At 47.0% G+C, this 24948-nt stretch overlaps 1 protein-coding gene and 1 pseudogene across 1 annotated transcript; both read left to right on the top strand.

Moving 5' to 3' along the window:
* The first annotated feature begins 11144 nt into the window (after positions 1-11144).
* Positions 11145-20216, top strand: LOC136480471 (uncharacterized; annotated as a pseudogene).
* A 775-nt stretch (positions 20217-20991) lies between these two features.
* Positions 20992-23752, top strand: LOC136482508 (uncharacterized). The gene is made up of 2 exons (XM_066479717.1): positions 20992-21488; positions 23183-23752. Exons 1-2 carry the CDS (start codon positions 21297-21299, stop codon positions 23543-23545), a joined length of 555 nt encoding a protein of 184 aa, XP_066335814.1. The 5' UTR covers positions 20992-21296; the 3' UTR covers positions 23546-23752.
* Positions 23753-24948: the final 1196 nt, after the last annotated feature.

Here is a 24948-nt window from a genome sequence, read left to right on the forward strand (position 1 = left end):
AAGCTTAACTTGCGTAATAAATTATGTGAGAACATTTATAAAATAAAATAATGGTTAGCTTCAACTCAATTCTAAGTATAAATATGATTTGTCCAATCTGAACTAATGAATCTTCCATGTTTATGTTTAACTAAAATAAATCAAGCTTGTAGTTGTAGTCTTTTCTTTTATATAATATAAACTTCCGATAGTCGTTTCTTTTCAACCGTAGCTCCGTTTTCGGCATCTCTTGTGTTCTGCTGACCTTGGGTGGTGTACTGTTCTTAGTTGTTTTTATCTATTGCTTGTATGTTTGCCTATGCACGGTGTTTGCTACGAGTAGAACGAGAATCGCTAGTGAGCGCTGAAGATCAGAAGCTAATGTCCAGAAGCAAGGTGTGAGGAAAATGTGAGCAAGAGTAAAAGGCAAGTATAGCATGGGATCATCCTTGTTGTCCTATTCATCTTTAATCACTTAATCCATATTGCATGTGTCTACCTTGACTACCACTAAGGACTTCCTAGTGCTTTGTTACCTTGTGCCTTGTTACCTATGGGGTATTGCCTTGGGTAGTATGATGCTAGTGCTGAACTACAACCATGATCTTGTAACTTGACTAATGGAATATGCAATAAACACTAAAAGATGCTTTTTAGCAACATGGAACAAGGGGGCTAGAGCATTGGGCTATTTTATGGTGCTCTAGATTTCTCTCCCTAAGGACTTATCTGTAAGTGATCATCCGGGACTTACAGTACAGCTGTGAGGGCTATATGGCTCTGGCTTTAGCTCAGTATGAGGACCTTTTCTAGCTTGTTAGTGGTTACCTCTATGGCGCAAGAGGGGTGTGTTCCAGGTTGGATATAGTGCGGCCTCTGTCCGTCAGTGTATAGGCTACGCGTCATTGTGCCTGCCGGAAGGAGAGCCCTACATTCGCAGGCCACAGAAACCTAGCGGCCCTAACTTGTTAGACGAACCTTTGAAAGGCTTCATAGTGAACCCTGCCGACCTTCCTTGGTAGTGGGTCAAGAGGTTGGCCGCCTCGGGCGAAAGGGTAAATCATGACTCACAGTGAAAGTGTATAACCTCTGCAGAGTGTAAAACTGGTATATCAGCCGTACTCACGGTCACGAGCGGCTTACGGAATAGATGATGAACACTGATGATACTAATGATAAAGATGCTCATTAATTATTACTGTTTATGCTATTCATTATTCATGTTTACCTGATCATGTGTTTATGGGCTTGTGAATAAACTTGTTGCCACCCAATTGCTAAAAGATGACTCTTTAAAAGTTGATTGCAGTTAGCCAGTGTCAGCCTTTTGAGCCTCATGAACCCCATGTTATATTTGTTGAGTACGACATGTACTTACGCTTGCTTTACTTTTCAATACTTTGGAAAAATCCCGGATGGGTACCAGATTGCTAGGGTTTAGAGGAATTAGGCTTGTGATCAACTAGTCAGTTGTCCCTGTGGATTTGGAGTCTTCGCCTGAAGATCGGAGTTGTCTTTCTGCTGTCTATACTCTGAGGTTATATTCTTTATACTAATACGCTATGTATTTAAGCATTGTCCTTTGATATTACCCTTATTTGTAGCTATATGTGAGATTTGATTTCCTGGGCTCACATATGGTGTGTATCTGGTTTTGTTCTTAAAACCGGGTGCTACAGGCCCCCTAGCGTAACAGGGTCTCGGTCGTGGGTCGGCTCATTTTTGTGATTGTCGCCCTGTCCACGGTTTTCGCAACCGGAGGGGTTGAGTTAATGCCACTTGCATTGATGGCTCGAGTGACGCGCTCGGTGAGCTCGCTAACGGGCATGTTCAAACGGAATCTGGTGCCGTCATTCGTGATGGGATCGACAAAGCACTCGCGCGGCATTCCGTTGCTCCTTAACCCGCCTTCTAATAGATTCCCCCTCAATGGAGATTCTATAGGCTCGGCTAGAGGCTAGGATCAAACGAGAAGGTCGAGATCACCCTGTCCGCTTCTAGGCAGATCGAGCGAAGGCCGCTAGGGCTCATCTGCGTTTTCTCCCCAAGCTCTTGTTCGACCCAATGCGGCCTCGGGCCCTCCGTGGGCTGGCCTTCGAACCTCGGTCTCCCAATCTAGGATTGGGTGGCTCGAGCCCCCAAGCCCTATGGGGCTCGGTAGGGGTCGGCCTTGTTTCATGCGTCACCCCATCCTTTGTTTCCGCAACCGAAGGGGCTAAGCTAACGACACTTGCCTCGATGGCTAACGGGCATGTTCGAGTGGAATCCGGGTCCGTCATCTGCTGACGGGGTCGGCAGAGCCCTCATGTGGCATTCCACTACTTCTTAACCCGCCTCTTGGCAGATGCCTGAGCCATTCGATAAGCTCAGGTGGCCCATGTAACACCCCTGGTGTTACGAGCTCATCTAGCACTGCGATTTAGGCCTAAGAAAATTTTTTCGAAACGAGTTTCTTGGATTGTTGATTTAAAACGTACTGGGGGTGATAAGCGAATCCTGTGTGGTTTAGTTTCGTGGACTCGGATAAACGCTTAAGTTAAATTACGCAATGCGTAGAAATAATTGGGAATGTCGAACGACGATGCTAGCGGATGGTTTGTCCTGCTGGATTAAGCATGAAAGGCAACTTGTATAAATAAAATAAAATCAATTAATAAATAGAATGATATACATATATATATATATATAGCGTTTGAATCAAATTTAAATTCGAGCTTTGCTGAAAATTTTCTTGTGCCTAGACGTTACAATTTATGTAAATTAGTAAACCGTTATATATATATATATATATATATATATATATAAGTTACGTAAAGCAAAGTGCCAGTAACGAGCTGTTGATGATTGAACGTGCTCGTCACTGTTCGCGGCCAGAGATGGACAAGCCGTGTAAATGTCATCGTCTTGCTTTTTCTCCGTCTCACTCTCTCTCTTTGTTTGCCCTGTGTTGTCTCTGTTGCCGTGGACTGCCTCCGACAGATGCATGCCTTCGCCTTGGCCTCACTTGGTGTGTCAGGCCACCCTATTCCTTGCCGTGTACTACTTTTCCTTGTTTCCGTCCGCTCTCCATCTCTCTGCCGAGCATCAGTCACGCTACGCATACCATCCTGTCTCCCCTCGTCGCGTTGTGTTAATGAAGGCCAGCGTCCCTTTACAGCACCAGCACGTCATGTCTGCACGGTCGTCATTCAGCCATGTGCGTTCCTGTGCTGGCCACTGTGACGAGGACACCCAGTAGGCCATGCCATGCTGGTGCCGCCTCCTTGCAGTCGTGGCGCATCGCGTTAAGACCAAGCCGAGCCAGGCTGGTTTCTCACTCCCTCCCCGGCTTGCCTCCCTTTGCTTGCCTTGCGCTGACATCACCGTGACTGATTCCATGGAGGAGTGCTGCTGCCGCTTGCTCCCGCGCGCACCTCTACTCTCTCTACTTGTTTCTACCACTGGAGGTCGCAGTCGCCGCGTGCAGCTCCGCCTCGCGCGAGCTCCTGCCCGACTGCGCCATTGTCGTGCCGTGGCTCCTCCCGTGCCACAGCACCGCTCCTCTCTACCGCCCGAGCCTCTAGCGCCACCGTGCGTCGTCCTGCCGTGCCTCGCCCGGGACTCGCGTCGCTCCACCGTGAGCACCAGTGCCTCCCTCTTCCTTCCCCGCAGCTCCACAGCGTCCGAGCTGCCATCGCGCCAAGCACCACGACCGCCTCCCATCGCGCCTGCTGCGCCATTGCCGACTTCCCGCATGTGCGCGCGTGCCCGTGGTTTCACACCGGTCCGGTCCTCCCTCGTGCGCGTGAGCCCCACGGTCCTGCACGGCACCCACTGCTCCACGGCGTTTCCACCTCTAGCGCCACCACACGCACGTCGCTGTAGCCCCGCGCGCCGTCCTACCGACCTTGCCTAGCCGGCGCTGCTGCTATCGGTGTGCTCGCCTTTGCGGCTCTCGTGGGCAGGCTGCCTGGGGACAGCTCGGGCCTTGCCGCGGCCAGGCGTGGTCATGCGGACTCCCCGTGCAGCTCGCCGGCGAGTGGACCGCCACTGTCGTGCCTTCCCGGCCCCACCGCGCTGTTGCCGCCGCCACCGGCCGACGTCTCGGGGCGGTGCTATGCTTTTGTGGATGACGCGAAGGGTAAGAATCCAAGCAAAAGAAGTATACAGGGTTGTCTTTGCGAAATACATGACTCATTTAAATAGTACTATGGATCTAAGGCTAAATAGAGAGAAGCGTAGGGGTCGTTTCGCAAATGTGTCGTCGCCGGACCGCGTGGGCCGGTTTGCTGGGCTGCGGCCTGCCTGGCGTTGGGACGCCCGTGCCTTTGCTGCTGGCCGCCTAGGCCATTCATGGCTATGTGGGCCGTGGGCCGCGCGCCAACCTGGGCCTCTGGCCGGCATGCTCCCTGCGCTGGGTCGACCTGCTCGCCTCTGCGCCTGGGCCGCTTGCGCCACGCGCCGCGCCCCGCCTAGGCCGGCCTGCTCCCTGGCTGGGCCGCGCCTGGTCGGTGGGCCGCGCCGCGTTACCGGGGCCGTGAGTCCGCTGGGCCACGTTTGGTTGCAGGTCGCGCGCACGGCCGCTGGGCCAGTTAGTGCCGCCGGCCCTCTGCCATTTTTATGGTATTTTTTAATTGAATGTTGAATCAGATTTGTAAAATCAACATAAAATTATGTAGGTGTCCAAAAATGGTGAAACCAGTTTTGTTGAGATCCTAAAATCATGATCTACCTATTAGTGTATTTTGTTCACATAGTTTGATAATATTCCTAGAAGCTATATAATTAATTTAAGGTACTTAATATTGTAAAATATAAACTTGTAGGAGTTTTTATGATAAATTGGTAATATTGTTGAATCTAAAATTTGTACAGTAGGGTCCTAAAAATATTAGGTACTCACTATAATTTTTGTAGCTCCAGAATAATTAGTTTGCTAAATAGATAATGATGTCTTATTTCGAATAATGATTAAATCGATAGAATAAAATAAAGAAACACCTTGGTTTATATAACTAAAATTATTGTTGGGAAATAACGCCTTATCCGACAACGTGTATATGTAGCCTAAGTACGGTCGTCGTTAGAACTAGCCCGTTAACTCGAGAGGCGTACGTCGTATTTTAAGAGTCATGATTGCAATTGATTAATTACATCTTTGCATTGCATCGCATGCATATCATATAGGTACGATGATGGATCAACGGATCGATCGAAGGATGATTGGGAATCCAAAGATGGTGTAAGGGTGTTCTCTCCAGGAGATGATGCAATGGGCTTTCTATTCAGATGATGTGGATGATCTGAAAATGCTGATACTAACTTTTTATTATCTCTTACCCAGGCAAGCCCCGGTGCATAACCCCTACTTTTCTACAGTTTAAATTATATTTGTGCATTAAGTTTTAAGGAGTTGAATGAAACCCACTTGCATATATATCTTTATCCTATGAGTCCTACTAGTATGATAGGATCGTGTAGAATGCTATGCTACAGGACTTCGGTAGAAGTCGAGTGATTGCCTATCACTCGCGAGATATAGGAAATATTTTACTGTAGTATTATCACTTGGAAAATATAAATGGTGGAAATGATAATTGGTGACCGGGCAGGGAGATGGTTTGGGTATTGGTGGGTGTAAGAGGTTGTGTCGCCGTGGATGCGGGGCATAGCTTAGTTACACTGCTTTCTCTGTCTGTGTTGGTTAAGGACCGATCGTTGCATAAGCCATCGAGGCCAGTCACAGACTTATTATCCCGAGCACATACTTGGGTATGGGCGTTTGGAAGACTTGTTGCTCTCTTGTCGCAGATTCGGCTCTTTCTGAACCGACTATTAGGGTTTTATTTTGGTGGAGGAGGTCCTTGCACCGCACTGAGTCTGGGACTCAGGGGCGGGGGCTTGGAGTCCAGTTTGGACGGGGACCTAGACACCCAGGATAGGAGAGTGATGGGTTGGTCCTGCTTGTGCCTTGGGTACAAGCGGGGCGTGTATTTTCGGGATACCTAGCTAGGGCATTGATTCACGAATCGCCGAGAAATCTGGTACGGCTTGTTTCGTGTCTAGCATCGTAGTAAGAACTGAAAGATGAAAGATGGAATGGAAAAAGGAACTCTGATTGCTCACCACCTGCTTGAAAGTAGTACAGGTGCTTACATAGTATGGTTAGTTAATGAACCAATGCGGCTATTAATAAAATTCGAATATAAGGACGCACACTTAGTAATGCTTCCTACAAATGCAATAAACCCACGAGGCAGATAGCCTTGCATATCCTTGGAGTCTTTTTCTTTCCTCCTGTCGGATAAGTCTTGCTGAGTACAATTGAGTACTCAGGGTTTTATTCCCCCTGTTGCAGGTGACAGGTGGAGGCTTGAGCTAACCTTTATGTGTGGATTCCTCCTGGTGGGCTCAAAGAGGATTTCCTTTACGCTGCGATCGTAGTTTTTATTTATATCTCTTTCTAAATGTTTTTGTAAATAAAAGTTTTATAATCTGTTGTCATAGTTTATATATCAAGACTTTATCATGTCATGATTAGATATTTATTTCCGCTGTAATTCTGATCACATGTTTATATTCCGCTGTTAAATTAAATTGTTCATAACTCTGATAATATGATTACATTCCGATGTTGTAATAATAAACATTATACTCTGATGTTGTATTAAAAGTGATGTAAGAAATGGTTAAGAATGATATAAGCTTTATTCTCTCATTTGTGATCCTGATGGCAAAAATATGGATTTTCGGGTTCTCCCCTGGGGTGTGTCCGACGGAACCGAATAATTTAGTGTTCTCCCTCGAGTGCTTAGTGTCTAATAGAAGACAAGCACTCCTGTGAGGCATTAGATTAGGCGGTTCTGCCACAGGTGGTATTAGAGCGCAAATGAGGAAATAAAGCTTCAAAAACCTTTCCTAAAATAAAATTTGACAACAAATGTTTTCAAAAAGCTAGGACGTTTGTATGCGGAGTTATATAAGTAGCCCTATTACTATGGTTATGTATCTAGGATAGATGGCACTCTGCTGACTTAGGTAGGCTTAATCAAGTTTTCTACAGGTACACTGACTCGGGCATAGTCTGATAGTATCGACTCGTTATAGGGAGAGAACGATGTACTAAAAATCTAAGAACGGTTATCCTATATGTTGGCAACAGTGAAAGGATGTATAGGACGTGCATTCATGCATATTCTGGTTGTGCATTGTAGCGCTCATATTGCTTGCTGGTACGTCATCCATAGGTGTCACGCGTGTCGTATTGTGCATGACTGTCTCGTTCCTGTTCTAGAGTAGGTCTGCATGGTTGCTTCGTGCTCCGTGTTCGCTCGTGGTTCATGCTGGTCGTGACCCATGCCTCCTCGTACCCCTTTTCTGTGCTCTTGTTGGACCCTTTCCCTGTAGTCGTACTAGTCAGTAATGGCATCGCACGTCGCTCGCCTCGAACGCACAGAATTTGGTCGATTCGTCGTAGTGATCCCGCGCGAGAACCCTGGTGAACCGCGCTAGGACCACTAAACGCTCTGCCTTTATAAGAAGAACCTGACTTAGCTATTGGTATCACCACTCGGCGCACTTTAGCTCGCTTAGCTTTTCCCTTGAGCCATCTTTTCGCTCAGCCTTCCTTGCAACCACCTCCAGAGATGGCAGGAGCCTGGGTTAGTACCTACTGCCTGAACATTGAGGGTTTTCCCATAATCTTGTATGCCACCCTGCAAAAGCTCGGAGTCAGAGATCATCCCGAGTATGAGGGCCATGATTATGAGAAGCATGGCACCGAGTGGTGTGTGGTTACCATCTACATTGGGAAGAGTGAAGAGTTCCCCAACCTCACTGAAGCCTGGAGTGTGACCGCAACTGGGTTTAGCTTCACCGACACCTACCAGGTTGTGGCCCGCAAAGCTTTGTGGTACCTCTGCTAGATTTATGAAGAGCCCATTGCCCGTACCCCCATGAGGTTCTTTCCACCCTTGGACAAGAATCAGCAGGCCTGGAGGGCTCGCATGGAGGCTCTGCAAGGGCAGAATGTGCAAGAGGACAGTCCTACCGTGGTGCACTTGACCACGTACTTGCTTGCTCTGGATGAGTAGTATGACCGGCAAGCCCTAGAGCTAGGGGCGTGCCTTCGGCGCGTCGAGGAAGCCGAGATCTTCAACCGGATGCTCCAGGTGCAGCTCGCCGAAGCGCATGCCAGTGCTGCAGCTGCTGAGAGTCGGGAGGCTACCATAGAGGAAGATTTGAAGGAGGCTGAAGACTGGCATGTCCATCAGTTGGGTGAGGCCTATCTGTTCACAAGGGCTAGGCAGAGGACACTAGCTGTTGATAGGCAGGATGCCCCGATCTTGGAGGGGATCCCTATCCACCCGCCTGAAAGAAGGAGAACCGGTGATGCAGAACCGCCAGCACCTCCACCGTCGGAAGTGTTAGAAGCAGAACCCTTGGTTCCTCTCACTCAGCCATTGCCACGAGAAGATGTAGATTAGTTGTCTTGGGATGCTGTACCCGAAGTAGTATTGCTTTTCGTCACTGTCCTCCAGTATTGTATTCTGGCCATTGTTGTTCGTCCGTAGTTGCTGAGATCGTCCGCCAGTAGGGAAGGTGAATGTTGTATTGTGAATGGGAGCCTGAATGCCTGTATGATGTACCCGTATAAGACCGTTGGAGCATGCATTTTATTTAGTTCACTGTGTTTATTACGTTCGTCTACCTTAAGTTCGTTAGAAGTGCTTGAAGTTTTCAAGGGCGATATTAAGCGGGTTGCAAGAGAAGTTGACATTCAGATGCCAGCAGATCAGCCGTGATTGGATAGTGTTGGACACTGTATCGACTAATTGTGGATGTCCCAGTAGAACACTTGAATCTCTTTAAAACAAATCCACCGTTGGATTTAAATTCCTTGTCCCTTGTTGTGAAGGAACCCTTATTGTTTCAATCTTCCCTTGCAATACTCCCCTTGTTCTGTGGTCTATGACCCCACTGCCTTCATGGCGTGTAAGTTGGTAATAGTTGCCTGGTTAGTAGCTTATGGTGCCGCGATGAAACCGAGGGCTCCCTGTGGAATAGCTGCCACATGGTGACGCTGCTCGGCACGCGCTGGTATCGAGGTTCTTAACCAAGTACCTTTACCAAGTTACACCGCCATACTATTTTGCTACAAAATTTTCTCCTTGGAAATATTCAGGTGTTCAAACAGGAAATCCACAATGGGTTGATGCAGAAGTGTTCTCTCAAGATAAACAAGAGGTGGTTTTGGAGGAAGAAAGTATGGCATGGTCTCAGTCTACTTGAAAGACGGATGTGGACGAGTAAAGGAAAGAAAAAGAAGAGTAGTAAGGAAAGTTAGCCTCGAGTAGTCGGGAGTAATAGAAAAGTCTGGGTGGATGTCATGCCCCAAGCCCTGTGCTTAGTTGACCACGCTATGCATGCTGGGTCATTTCACTGCGTGCCCGACGAACGCTGTCTATATCGGGCCCTTATCACCCCGTTTTCGCATGGCCGCGGCATCGTGCCATGCTCGCTGTCTTTGTGCACTGTGTGTTTCTCCTTTTCCCAGCATCCGGTCGGCTCTCGACTCTCACGCCTCGTCCCTCGTACCGGACCCCCCCCTTTCCTCTCATTTCTTTCTTCTTTTGGTGACACGACCGCCCACATGCCTGCCTCGTCGAGCGGACCCCTTCCCCTCTCCTCTCCTTTATTTCCCCCTCTGTCGCTTGTGCAGGGAGCGCACCATGGCCGTGTTTGCCTCCACAGCATGACCTGTCTTTGTACCTCATCCATGCCGTCTCCACTTCTGGTGTGTTGCTCCCCACCTCCATTCGCCTATATAAGATACCCTTGGTCCTTGCTCTTCTTCTTCATCCCATTCCCTCGCATCCGGAGTAGAGCTACAAAATCTAGTCGATAGTGTGAAGCTAGGTTCGTCAGTCTAAGGTGATGGTGTAATCTGAGAAGAAGAAAGTATCCGATTCGTCAAGGAAGTTCAAGTTCCCTTTTGGGTAGTTAATCTTAGGGTTCACGATGTTTTACTTCTCAGTCGACTGTTTCTGGATCTGTTGGTGCTACGCCATATTTTGGATAATCATCTTATTGTTGTTTCTCCATTGTCCTCGTCTATCTCGACTTCTGGAGTAGGTCTCAGTTGTACCAGGTTGCTCTTAACCATGTGTCCCTAGATCCCCGCGTGGTTTAGTATTCGAAGTCGTGTAACCTTTCGTGTAATCCCGGATCTATGAATGTAATCGCATTTCCCCTCTGCTGGTTCTTGCTTCGAATCTCATGACGAGATTCTTTTTAAGGGGGGTTGGTTGTAACACCCCTGGTGTTACGAGCTCATTTAGCACTGCGATTTAGGCCTCAGAAAAAATTTTCAAAACGAGTTTCTCGGATTGTTGATTTAAAACGTACTGGGGGTGATAAGCGAATCCTGTGTGGTTTAGTTTCGTGGACTCGAATAAACGCTTAAGTTAAATTACGCATTGCGTAGAAATAATTGGGAATGTCGAACGACGATGCTAGCGGACGGTTTGTCCTATTGGATTGAGCATGAAAAGCAACTTGTATATATAAAATAAAATCAATTAATAAACAGAATGATATACATATATATATAGCGTTTGAATCAAATTTAAATTCGAGCTTTGCTGAAAATTTTCCTGTACCTAGACGTTACAATTTGTGTAAATTAGTAAACCGTTATATATATATATATATATATATATATATATATATATATATATATATATATATATATATATATATATATATAAAAGTTACGTAAAGCAAAGTGCCAGTAATGAGCTGTTGATGATTGAACGTGCTCGTCACTGTTTGTGGTCAGAGATGGACGAGCCGTGTAAATGCCATCGTCTTTTTTTTCTCCATCTCACTCTGTCTCTCTGTTGCCGTGGACTGCCTCCGACAGATGCCTGCCTCCGCCTTGGCCTCACTTGGTGTGTCAGGCCACCCTGTTCCTTGTCATGTACTACTTTTCCTTGCTTCCGTCCGCTCTCCATCTCTCTGCCGAGCATCAGTCACGCTACGCGTACCGTCCTGTCTCCCCTCGTCGCGTTGTGTTAATGAAGGCCAGCGTCACTTTACAGCACCATCACGTCATGTCTACACTGTCGTCATTCGGCCATGTGCGTTCCTGTGCCGGCCAATGTGACGAGGACGCCCAGTAGGCCATGCCGTGCCGGTGCCGCCTCCTTGCAGTCACGGCGCATCGCGTTAAGACCAAGCCGAACCAGGTCGGTTTCTCACTCCCTCCCCGGCTCGCCTCCCTCTGCTTGCCTTGCGCCGACGTCGCCGTGACTGATTCCATGGAGGAGTGCTGCTGCCACTCGCTCCCGCGCGCACCTCTGCTCTCTCTGCTTGTTTCTGCTGCTGGAGGTCGTAGTCGCCGCACGCAGCTCCGCCTCACGTGAGCACATGCCCGACTGCACCATTGTCGCTCTATGGCTCCTCCCATGCCGTAGCATCGCTCCTCTCTGCCGCCCGAGCCTCCAGCGCCACCGCGCGCCGTCCTGTCGTGCCTCGCCCGGGACCCCCGTCGCTCCACCGCGAGCACCAGCGCCTCCCTCTTCCTTCCCCGTAGCTCCACAGCGTCTGAGCCGCCATCGCGCCGAGCACCACGACCGCCTCCCTTCGCGCCTGTTGCGCCATTACCGACTTCCCGCATGTGCGCGCGTGCCCGTGGTTTCGCGCCGGTCTGGTCCTCCCTCATGCACGTGAGCCCCGCGGTCCCACGCGGCACCCACTGCTCCACGGCGTTTCCGCCTCTAGCGCCACCACACGCACATCGCTGTAGCCCCGCGCGTCGTCCTACCGACCTCGCCTGGCCAGCGCTACTGTTGCCGGCGTGCCCGCCTCTGTGGCTCTCGTGGGCAGGCTGCCTGGGGACAGCTCGGGCCTTGCCGTGGCGAGGCGTGGTCGCACGGACTCCCCATGCAGCTCGCCGGCGAGTGGACCGCCGCCGTCGTGCCTTCTCGGCCCCACCGCGCTGTTGCCGCCACCGCCGGCCGGCGTCTCAGGGCGGTGCTCTGCTTTTGTGGATGACGTGAAGGGTAAGAATCCAAGCAAAAGAATTATGCAGGGTTGTCTTTGCGAAATACATGACTCATTTAAACAGTACTATGGATCTAAGGCTGAATAGGGAGAAGCGTAGGGGTCGTTTCGCAAATGTGCCGTCGCCGGACCACGTGGGCCGGTTTGCTGGGCTGCGGCCTGCCTGGCGTTGGGCCGCCCGCGCCTTTGCTGCTGGCCGCCTGGGCCATTCACGGCTACGTGTGCCGTGGGCCGCGCGCCAGCCTGGTCCTCTGGCCGGCATGCTCCCTACGCTGGGCCGGCCTGCTCGCCTCTACGCCTGGGCCGCTTGCGCCACGCGCCGCGCCCCGCCTGGGTAGGCCTACTCCCTGGCTGGGCCGCGCCTGGTCGGTGGACCACGCCGCGTTACAGGGGCCGCGAGTCCGCTGGGTCGCGTCTGGTTGCAGGCCGCGCGCACGGCCGCTAGGCCGGTTAGTGCCGCCGGCCCTCTGCCATTTTTATGGTATTTTCTAATTGAATGCTGAATCAGATTTGTAAAATCAACATAAAATTGTGTAGGTGTCCAAAAATAGTGAAACCAGTTTTGTTGAGTTTCTAAAATCATGATCTACCCGTTAGTGTATTTTATTAACATAGTTTGATAATATTCGTGGAAGCTATAGAATTAATTTAAGGTACTTAATATTATAAAATATAAACTTGTCGGAGTTTCCATGATAAATTGGTAATATTGTTGAATCTAAAATTTGTACAGTAGGCTCCTATCAATATTAGGTACTCACTATAATTTTTGTAGCTCCAGAATAATTAGTTTGCTAAATAGATAATGATGTCTTATTTCGAATAATGATTAAATCAATAGAATAAAATAAAGAAACACCTTGGTTTATATAACTAAAATTGTTGTTGGGAAATAAGGCCTTATCCGACAACGTGTATATGTAGCCTAAGTACGGTCGTCGTTAGAACTAGCCCGTTAACTCGAGAGACGTACATCGTATTTTACGAGTCACGGTTGCAGTTGATTAATTACATTTTTGCATTGCATCACATGCATATCATATAGGTACGATGATGGATCAACGGAACGATCGAAGGATGATTGGGAATCCGAAGATGGTGTAATGGTGTTCTCTCCAGGAGATGATGCAATGGGCTTTCTATTCAGATGATGTGGATGATCTAAAAATGTTGATACTAACTTTTTATTATCTCTTACCCAAGTAAGCTCCGGTGCATAACCCCTACTTTTCTGCAGTTTAAATTATATTTGTGCATTAAGTTTTAAGGAGTTGAATTAAACCCACTTGCATATATATCTTTATCCTATGAGTCTTACTAGTATAACAGGATCGTGTAGAATGCTATGCTACAGGACTCCAGTAGAAGTCGAGTGATTGCCTGTCACTCACGAGATATAGGAAATATTTTACTATAGTATTATCACTTGGAAAATATAAATGGTGGAAATGATAATTGGTGATCGGGCAGAGAGATGGTTTGGGTATTGGTGGGTGTAAGAGGTTGTGTCACCGTGGATGCGGGGCATAGCTTAGTTACACTGCTTTCCTATCTGTGTCGGTTAAGGACCGATCGTTGCATAAGCTATCGAGGCAAGTCACAGACTTATTATCCCGAGCACATACTTGGGTATGGTCGCTTGGAAGACTTGTTGCTCTCTTGTCGTGGATCCGGCTCTTTTCCAGACCGACTGTTAGGGTTTTATTTTGGTGAAGGAGGTCCTTGCACCGCACTGAGTCCGAGACTCAGGGGCGGGGGCTTGGAGTCCCAGTTTGGACGGGGACCTGGACATCCAGGATAGGAGAGTGATGGGTTGGTCCTGCTTGTGCCTTGGGTACAAGCGGGGCATGTGTTTTCAGGGTACCCAGCTAGGGGCATTGATTCACGAATCGCCGGAAAATCCGGTACGGCTTGTTTCGTGTCTAGCATCATAGTAAGAACTGAAAGATGAAAGATAGAATGTAAAAAGGAACTCTGATTGCTCACCACCTGCTTGAAAGTAGTACAGATGCTTACATAGAATGGTTAGTTAATGAACCAATGCGGCTATTAATAAAAATCGAATATAAGGACACACACTTAGTAATGCTTTCTGCAAATGCAATAAACCCACGAGCCAGATAGCCTTGCATATCCTTGGAGTCTTTTTCTTTCCTCCTGTCGGGTAAGTCTTGCTGAGTACAATTGAGTACTCAGGGTTTTTTCTTCCTGTTGCAGGTGACAGGTGGAGGCTTGAGCTGACCTTTGTGTGTGGATTCCTCCTGGTGGGCTCAGAGAGGATTTCCTTTATGCCGTGATCGTAGTTTTTATTTATAACTCTTACTAAATGTTTTTATAAATAAAAGATTTATAATCTGTTGTCATAGTTTATATATAAAGACTTCATCATGTCATGATTAGATATTTATTTCCGCTGTAATTCTGATCACATGTTTATATTCCGCTGTTAAATTAAATTGTTCATAACTCTGATAATATGATTACATTCCGTTGTTGTAATAATAAACATTATACTCTGATGTTGTATTAAAAGTGATGTAAGAAATTGTTAAGAATGATATAAGCTTTATTCTCTCATTTGTGATCCTGATGGCAAAAATGTGGATTTTCAGGTTCTCCCCTAGGTTGTGCCCGACGGAACCGAGTAATTTAGTGTTCTCCCTCGAGTGCTTAGTGTCTAATGGAAGACAAGCACTCCTGTGAGGCATTAGACTAGGCGGTTCTGCCACAGCCCATTGGCCTCTCCTCGATGGAGATTCTATGGGCTTGGCTCGAGGTTAGAATCGAACGAGAAAGGTCAAGATGTCCCTATCTGCTTCTAAGCGGGGTCGGGCAAGGATGCTGGGGCTCATCTCGGTTTTTCTCCCCTGGCTCTGTTTGATGCGAGGTGGCCTCGAGCCCTTCGCGGGCTAGCCTTCGAACCTCAGTCGGTCGCCGCTCATATGAAATGAGACGACTACCGCTTCATGACGTGATGCGAAGCGTTGTGATGCAGCAATTGCATATGCAATGCTTGGATGTATGGGATGAATGAATGTATGTATGTATGAATGCATGCATGAGAATGGATGAATGAATGATTACGTGATGGAAAAAGAAAGGTGGGGATTGGTAAAGTTACCTTGATGGCTCGAGCAACGGGTTTGGGGAACTCTTACCGGATATGTCACGTGTGGGGTTTAGGGTCCAACGTTCAAGACAAAGCCATCGTAACCTGCAAAGGACGTCCCACAACTCCCTATCCGTCTCTCGACAGCGACCCGAGCCGTTTGATTGACCTGGGCGACCCGTCGACCTCTCCTCGATGGAGATTCTGCAGGCAAACCCCTCTAGACCCTTCCCAATAAGGTAGAGGCTAAAACTCGAGGTGCGGGGACAAAGACTCTGATCATGCTGGTGAGCAAAAATTCCATAGCCGCTGAGGCGTAGGGTCCTAGCGGTCCGACCAGGTTTACTTAGAGTTCGTGCCCACACACCATGCCCCTAGTTTTTTAACATAAGGAGGGGGTGGAATAAAAAATGTCTACGAAATAGACACTCTTGCCAGCCCCCGAGTGATGTCCGACCCCTTTCCGTTGTTGGGTCAGAGGCTCGGTAGCAAATTTAATGCGTAAAGTAAGGGTGCTCGTCTCTCGGTAGTGGCTTTCAGCTGTTTGATCGACCTGGGCACCGGTTTTACCTCGATGGTAAGAGCGATAGGCTCGGGAGGCCTCAACCAGATATGAGTGTGACCCTGTCTACTCCCTACCCGTTCCTCAGTCGTGGCCAAGCCATCCGGTCGACTTGTGTTACCTGCCCAGGCGAGACTTTCCTGTGGAGATAAAGGATGAGGATATTCCACGCAAGAATTTAGTTAGGCAGATAAGCCAGGATGAGGAAAGCAGTGGGATGCCCTACTTTCCCTTTATAGGCCAAGGAAAAGCATAGGTTACAAATAGAAGAAGATAGGAGAAGAGAGGCGGAGGAAGTCCTTCAGGGTCACTGGCCTTTCTTTTCCTCCGTGCGGGCCCCGCTGACATGGCAGGCGGCGACAGGGACAGCCCTACATCGGGCGCCTATCCGCTGACACTGCCATGCCCCAGTGCTTGTCAGCGGGTTGTAACATCCCGCTCCGTCCCAATGGATGGTGCGGTGATCCACTGACATGGCAGGTGGCGACAGGGATAGCTCCACGTCGGGTGCCTGTCCGCTGACACTACCATGCCCTGGCGCTTGTCAGCGAGTTGTAACGTCCTGCTCCATCCCGGCGAACAGTGCGGCGATCTAGCATGCTGGTCAGCGGCCGTACAGGGAGTGGGCAACATAGTGACCATGCGTCTGTCACTGTGGACGATGTGAATCCCTTGGAATGACATGTCATGGGGATGGGTCATGCTGAGACATGACCGCTCCCTGCACTGGTGTCAGAAGTTTGACCTCGGGTAGTACCTTTAGGCCCATAGTGGTTGGCGGCGGCGTGAGGTTCCGTTAGGAACCGCGTCCGAGGGGTCGGGCGAGGCGGAGCCAGCCCTCAGACGTCGGGCAAGGTGGAGCCAGCCCTCGAGGGTCAGACAAGGCGGAGCCAACCCTTGGGGTTGGATGAGGTGGAGCCAACCCTCGGGGGTCGGACGAGATGGAGTTAACCCTCGGACACCGGGCAAAAGGTGTAGTCACGCTCTTGTCTGTTCGGATGAATCAACGTTGATGGTTATTAGCTCCTCCTCTTTGGGTACCCTAGTATTTGGTCCCCAACACTAATGGAGGCCCAAGTACTCCTAGGAGGTATTAGATTAGGCGGTTCTACCACACCGGTGGCATCGACAGACTGTCCGCACTCTACGAGCAGACACTCCACCGATGATGTTTTGAACCCTTGCTCAAATGTGCCAACCACCAAGTGTATCACCTTGTGCACATGTGTTAGCATACTTTCACAAATGTTTTCAAGGGTGTTAGCACTTCACTAGATCCTAAATGCATATGCAATGAGTTAGAGCATCTAGTGGCACTTTGATAACCGCATTTTGATACGAGTTTCACCCCTCTTAATAGTATGGCTATCGATCCTAAATGTGATCACACTCGCTAAGTGTCTTGATCACCGAAACGAAATGGCTCCTACCACTTATACCTTTGCCTTGAGCCTTTTGTTTTTCTCTTTCTTCTTTTTAAGTCCAAGCACTTGATCATCACCATGGCATCACCATCATCATGTCATGATCTTCATTTGTTTCACCACTTGGAATGTACTACCTATCTCATGATCACTTTGATAAACTAGGTTAGCATTTAGGGTTTCATCAATTCACCAAAACCAAACTAGAGCTTTCAAATGTGGCCCTTGATGATGCTATACCTCAAATAGATTTCAGCAATGATGCAGTGGTTTCTCATGAAATTGATTGGGACAGTATGGAGATAATTCCCCTAACTGCAGACCAGATTAGTGTGCCTGTTCCTATGATAGATGAGGATACAGTGTATGACTTTCTTGGTCTTAGAGAAGAGGATGAGAGAGCTGAGCAAGCTAGGGCAGCGGCTGTTGCAAAGGAAAACCCGTCTGTGCCTATTGATTTGGACCCTGTTGATGAGTTGTTGGTTGACGATCATGTGCCTGGTGAGGACTCAGTGCTTTATGACAGAGAAGACCCTCCTATCAAAGTGGGAACCGTTTATGCTAGTATGCCTGAATTTAGGGCTGCAGTGAGGCATGATGCTATTATGAAATAGTTTGAACTTGGAACAGAGAAATCTTGTAAATCTTTGTTCAGAGGCTATTGCAAAGCTGATGGTTGTTCATGGACTATTGTAGCAAGGCTGATGCGTGATAACCAGCAAGTCAGAGTACTAACCTTGTTCTAACTTTTGTTCAGATGCAACATGCTTACTCAATGTATTGTTTAGTAATATTCCACATGTATGCTTATATGTCTGTTTCATTTTTACAGGTTACATTGAACAAAGAAGAGCATTTTTGTCCATCTACCGGTAGAGTAAGGACCAAGATGGCATTGTACCATTGGGTAGTAGAGAAGGTAATCCTTTTTTTAAAGAAGGATCCTAACATGGGTTCAAAGGAACTGCAAGAGGAGTTAGAGGACAAATATCAAGTGAAAATTGGGTACTCAATTGTGCATCTTGGTAGAGATGTGGCAAGAGAACAAATTTTTGGTACATGGGATGAAAGTTTTGGATATCTGTTCAACTTCAAGGCAGAGATTGAGCTCAAAATGCCTAGAAAGTGTTGTAGAGATAGATGTAATCAATCAGGAAACTGGTGTATATTCCCATAGATTTTTTTGTTGCTGGAAACCTAGCATTGATGGTTTCCTAAATGGTTGTAGGCCATTTTTTAGTATAGACTCCACAACTCTCAATGGTAGATGGGGTGGCCACCTACCTTCAGCTACAGCACTAGATGGACATAACTGGATGTATCCAGTTACATTTGGATTTTTTGATGGTGAGACTATTGATAACTGGACTTGGTTTATGCAGCAGCTGCAGAAGGACAATTGGGAATCCATCTCACCTAGCTATAATTTCATATGCTTACAAGGGCCTAGAGAATGCAATAAAGATAGTGTACCCTTGGGCTGAGCATAGAGAATGTTTTGTCCATCTGATGAAGAATTTCAGAAAGCGTTTTCAAGGGCCTGCTTTTGGGAGAATGTATCCTGCAGCTAGAACTTTCCAACCAGATTACCATGAGTATCTCATGAACAAGATGTATGCAACAAATAAAAATGTCGATCCATGGTTGAAAACCAATCACAAGGTTAAAGTGGATGAGGAGCAAATTCTCTGAACACATAAAGTGTGATCATATCACCAGCAATGTGGCTGAGGTTTGGAACAACTGGGTGAAGGATATTAAGGACCTTCCTATAGCTGACCTTGCTGACACCCTTAGGTCCAAGCTTTATGGAACTGTGTGCAAGGAGGAGGAGAATAGGTGAGAAATTTGAAGGCCATATAATGCTTCCAATTGTTGTTCGCCAACTACATGCACTGAGTAGGTAGTTGGGCCACTTGAAGATCAAAGATGGTGGAAGGGATGAAGCAGATGTGACAAAGGTTACTGATTCACAGAAGATCATAAGACATGTGGTCAATATTAAAAACCACATATGCACCTGCAGGGAGTGGCAAGTCTCAGGAAAACCATGCCCACACGCTTTGGCACTCATCACCACATGTAGAAATCCTAAGATGGAAGAGTACTTGCATCCTTACTTTTCAGTTTACTATTTTAGGCTAGCCTATGGTGGTGTGATTAGACCACTACCTGACAAGTCCCAATATATTTTCAGTTTTCTTGGATTCAAAGTGTTACCACCTCTCGAAAAGAGGCCGTCTGGTAGACAAAGAAAACTCAGACGTCCTAGCTGCATTGAGGGCAAGGGCACCAAATCCAGGGCCAAAGGCATGTGGCAAGTGAAATGTAAAAATTGCTTGGGTCTTGGTCATAGGTCGACATCTCCAAAGTGCCCGCTAAATGGAATAGCAAAGAGAAGGTAAAATTGTCACCTGTCATGCTTGATTCATATTTCATTTTATTAACAACTTTTCAAGTCCAGGAAAAGCCGAGCCAACAAAGGGAAGGCTGGCAGGCCTCCAGGCTCTACCAAAAGGCAGAAGGTTGCTGAGCAGGAAGTTCAGGGAACAATAGTCCTGTGACAACAAGGTCAAAAAAATAACATCATCTATGTGTTTTAAATCAAAATGAGAGTCTGTATAACAACATTAACCATTTCCTCTATTTTTCAGTCAATTCCCATCAACCATAGGAGAACTAGAAGGCACAAGTCAAATCAACACTTCTCCTGGTCCTGTGACAAGAAGGTACCTCTATGAACTGTACAAAGACGATCTGTACACTTTCAGTTTTCATGAAAAACCAATCAGCAAGACCTTTCCTTCTATTTTTAGCCAATCAACTTTAACAATGATGGAGCTAGGAGGGACAAATCAAATCACTACAAGTGCTGGACCTATAACGGCAAGGTAAAAGTACTAATAAATTGAGCATGTATATATACTCACCTTTGTTCATGTACTGAAGCATCCCTCTCCTATTTTCCAATGTATTCAGCCAAACTGGAGAAGAGGCACTGAATATTGTTACCACTCCCACTAAGTCTCCAGCAAAGCGTCGGTTAGGACTGAAGAAAAAGCTCACTCCAAGGAAGGGGAGAAACAGTGCTGATTGAACAATTATATGGCCTCTTTTGTGTTCTAAGTACCCAGAAAAACTTCTATTCACCTAGATGTTTCTTTTGGATTTGAAAACATGTACTCTTAAATTCGATCAGACACCATGTACTCAGTTAATTTCGATGGAAAACTAGTAGACCTGTATGTTTCTATCGATACTGTTAACATGGTCAGATTTGCTTATAATGGTAGATGGCAATTTTATGAATATAAGCATGTCAGTGTGGTGTGTTGGGCTGCTGTGTGCTGCCGTGTCCATTTTTTTTAAAATGCTGCAGTTTTCATGTCCTATGCGGCTGAGGTGCCTGATGCACAGGAGCCAAGCGTCTGGTGTTGCACAGGTCTGTTCTAATGAGCCAGGGGTAGTTTGGTCCTGTCAGGTGGGTGGGGAGAGGTGAAAAGATTAAAGGAAAAAAAAAGGTGAGAAAATGGTTGAAATCCCTTGAATCGAAACAATTCGCAGCCTCAGTGTCAAACTTCAAAAGGCAGACGAATTGGATGTCTAAATGTTGCGAGGCAGACGAATTGGATGTCAAATATTGAAATTTCTCGTTTATTCCATGCAAAATCATTTTAACATAGAGCTCTTATAACATATACTCCGCCTTTTTTTCTATATGAACTTCAATGCCAAAATCTAAAGCATTTTTTCTCTTTTTACGGAGTAGCAATTTGTATATATGTAAATAAATTGTGTAAGTTTTTTTTAGGGGAATAAAATGTGACGGACTTTAATCCTGCCCCTTGCGTCGGTCGTATACCGGCCCGGCCCGGCCCAAAACACGCTTTCTTCCTTCTCCAAACGACGGAAGAAACTTCCTGCTTGGCACGAACGGAGCACGAGTATCCATCCAACCGCTCCTCCCTCGTCCGGCAGGCGACGACTCGATTCCTTCCCCTCCTCCTCCTCCTCCTCGTCTCTTTCACCGGCGACTCCGGTCTCCTCCTTCTCCGCCGCCGCCGCCAAGAGATCGATCCGACCCCGAGCGCCCGATCCCCCAATCCACCCACCAACCGCCGGCGCGCGCGGAAGATTCAGATTTGGCCCCTCACCGGTAATAGGGGGGAAATCGAGGATGGGCGCGTGGATGTCGCGCGTGTGGTTCCTCATGTTCCCGGCGCGGGAGTACAAGCTCGTCGTCGTGGGGCTCGACAACGCGGGGAAGACCACCACGCTCTACAAGCTCCACCTCGGCGAGGCCGTCACCGCCGCGCCCACCATCGGCAGCAACGTCGAGGAGGTCGTCTTCAAGAACCTCCGCTTCGAGGTCAGCTCCCCCCGCCCGGTCCCCTCTCTCTCTCTCTCTTTCCTCCCACCCGGGGCCATAGAGCGCGAATTCTAGGCTGGATTCGCTGCGCGGCTAGCCTGCGCTGCGGTCACCGCCGGATCGACCGCTGCGGCGGAGGCTGGTTTCTCAGTTAGGCCTAAGATCTATGCTGTACAGGTAGGGCCTTAGAGGGGAAAGGTGGAATTTTGTGTTGCTTTCGCTGCCCTTGTTGCGTTGTTCATAGGAGTATTGAGAATTTGAGATGTCCTGCTACCTACTACCTGTGTGCAGGGCCATTGTAGGTATCTGAGGTTGTGCTTGAGAGTTCACGACAAATTGAGAACCCCCATCGTGTAGGATGAATGTAGTAGCTGAGATGTGGTTAGCTTGTGAATCGATAAGATGCTGGTGGTGTCTACTGCATGAATCCATCAACACTGGCGGTACAAGTCCACAAACCTTTGCCTGGTGCCCTTTAGTCTGTTTTTACTTGTTATTAGAAGCGGAGTATTACACAGTTTAGGATTCAGTGGTTATGTGTATGATCTGCCCTTTGGAAGTTGTTTTGCTCAACCTTTTAATCTAGCTGTGATGGCCACCTGACTATTGACAATGGACACCGATGTTTTCTCTGTTTCATCACGGGGATTATTCCAACCTGGTTTTGTAATTCCTGTTCTGGATCAAACAAGCAGCTAGTATTTTTACTTTTGTTTGTCTAACACATTAGTCAATTCAGTGATGAAATAAATAAATCTTGCCATTGCATATTTGTTTGGGTAACACATTACTGAGTTCAACCTCCAGTTTTTATCCATTGGATTTGATCATTGTTGATGTGGTGGTGTACTCCTTTACGCTAGTTTAAATATTGAGTTGTTCATCATCATATAGTTGGCTATATTAATCAGTTGAATTGTATCAAATTCTCAAGGTAAAGATTTAGAAGATTTGAGTCATTAGGTTACTATCCATCTCCAAACGTTTAATTTTCATTGGCTGAAATGAGTATTAAAACATTAAAACTCTTTGTTGGCCCGTGCAAACACTGCTAAGAATATTACCTGTCTGCAATCATACCTTTGATTGGAGAATATATTCTTTGGGCGGCTGCACTACAAAATGAAAAATAAAAAACACAGATGCTCAGACATTAGGCAACTTGTACTGTCAAAGCACCACTTTATGGAATAAGTGTTTGCAATTTATAGTGCTACATTTGTTTTCTTCATGCTTTCTTGAAGGAAACAAAAACATCTGTTTAGGGAGTTGCTAATAGAAAAATGACAAATAATCTGTAAATTTTAATATGCTTAAGACAGGACATGGTATAATGCTCACTTGTCTCCTGGAAAGAAGTATTTTGCTGCAAGTGGTGTGAACTTTTATGACAATATTTAACATGTTACTTCTGTGGGTGTCAAGGTTGCCACTTTAGCTCTTTAGTTCTGCAGGATCAAGGAGATCTTTCTTCTTGTTGCTTATCAACAATAGTGGCGTGTTACTTGTATATACTAAAATTATGTAACAAATCCGGTAACGGCACATACATGTCTCACTTGAGAACGAGCTCATTTTGTGTATGTTTTGTATTCTGTCCACATGCAGTGCATTTTCCAGAGCTGAACCTATATCATAAGAGTTGAGCAGCCATACATACAGCTTGTTGCTAACATACTGCTTGAATGAACCAGGTCTGGGATCTAGGAGGGCAAGAAAGCCTGCGCACGTCATGGGCGACATACTACCGAGGGACGCACGCTGTCATTGTGGTGATCGACAGCACGGACCGCGCGCGGATCAACATCATCAAGGACGAGCTGTTCCGCTTGCTCCAGCACGCGGACCTGGAGGGCGCGGTGGTCCTGGTGTTTGCCAACAAGCAGGACCTCAAGGACGCCATGCCCCCCGCGGAGATCACCGACGCGCTCTCCCTCCACAGCATAAAGAACCACGACTGGCACATCCAGGCCTCGTGCGCCATCACTGGCGAGGGCCTCTACGACGGCCTCGGCTGGATCGCGCAGAAGGTGGCCGGCAAGGCAACCGCGAGCTGACGTGCAGGAAAGCATTGGCTGTGGTTCATGAATGGATGGATTTGTTGAAGGATAGGGGTGGCAGGGTGGGTTTGTTTCTTCCTGCCACCATGCCCCAATGCTTATTTATGTTTTTTTTTAAGAAAAACGCCTTAAACTTTGTGTCTGTATTCCAATCAATCTGAATATATGAAAATTGGAAAAAGGGAGCAAATTTGCACACCATCATCAGATATGAGATTTTTTCTGACCCAGCGACCCTTGTGCAAACGCCTCCAGTCACTGAGCTTCATGAGTGGAATCAATCTTGCAGTGCGGTAATAAACAAAGAGATAAAGCCTTGCATTAAGGTGAGTTGCCGCTGACCTGGGAAGAAGATACTCCTGTGCTGTGCCCAATTTGCTCCTGGAGACAGGCTGTCAAATGTTAACTCCTGCCTCCCTTGTCGGCTTCATCTGTTGATGCGTCAGGTCGCTTCCAAGTGGGCTATCTCCTTGGTGGGCAGAAATGTTGTCAGCGAGCACACAACAGAAGCAGCAGGGACCGTCGAATGATTGGTCTGGCTGCTGCGACCGTACACTACAGTGATGTCACACTTCATATTGAGCATGAGGTTTGTGTGATTGTGTCTGAAAACAGCTGAGTTCAGGGAAGGGCTGGCTGTTGCATCAGTGTACGAATGAGGGGCAAAGGACCTTCAGTACCGCGTCGAATTCACACCCAACCAATGAACCGAAGGTGCCTGCCTCAAGGCTCTGCGTGCAGCCGTGGCGGCCGACGAAGCTGAACGAGGAAGATCGCGTCAGCGTATGGGCAATACTGCGCATATGACTGCACATGCTGAAGTGAGGTGCGTCACAGCTATTGATGCTACAGTCTGTGATAGGATGCCACCGTTTTCCAACAAAGGACACCCTTTCTGTCTCTTTTTTTTTTTTTGCAATTATTCTTTCAGGCAAGAAACCAAGATTTGCTAACACTATACATGTTTTTGGTATTTGATTTTAACAGTTTCTAGTTTTAGAACATAAAGGATCTAATTCTAGCATAGTGCTATGTCAAAGTGTCTTAGACTTGACCAAGTTTATATAAAAATATATTAATATTTAGCATATTAATAAATGTCATTGGATTTATCATGAAATATATTTTCATGGTATATCTTTTTGAAGTCATAAATATTGATATTATTTTCTATAAATTTTGTCGATTACTCCATCCGTCCCAAATTATAAGTCATTCCAACTTTCTTAGAGAGTCAAAGCATCTCAAGTTTGACCAAAATTATAGAGAGAATTATAAAGATGTATGACATCAAATATATGTACTACAAAAATATAATCAATAAAGAGTCTAATGAAACTTATTTAGTATCATAAATATTACTATTTTATTATATCAATTTGGTCAAAGCTGAGAGATGC

The sequence above is a fragment of the Miscanthus floridulus genome, chromosome 9 (genome assembly GCF_019320115.1).
Source record: "Miscanthus floridulus cultivar M001 chromosome 9, ASM1932011v1, whole genome shotgun sequence".
Taxonomy (NCBI): Eukaryota; Viridiplantae; Streptophyta; class Magnoliopsida; order Poales; family Poaceae; genus Miscanthus; species Miscanthus floridulus.

What these genes read in the sequence shown, in the direction of transcription:
- LOC136482508 (XM_066479717.1), top strand. Translation starts at nt 21,297, where the DNA reads ATGGGCGCGTGGATGTCGCGCGTGTGGTTCCTCATGTTCCCGGCGCGG. An exon ending in TCAAGAACCTCCGCTTCGAG is followed by an intron (nt 21,489 to 23,182) that starts GTCAGCTCCCCC and finishes TGAATGAACCAG; the next exon opens with GTCTGGGATCTAGGAGGGCA.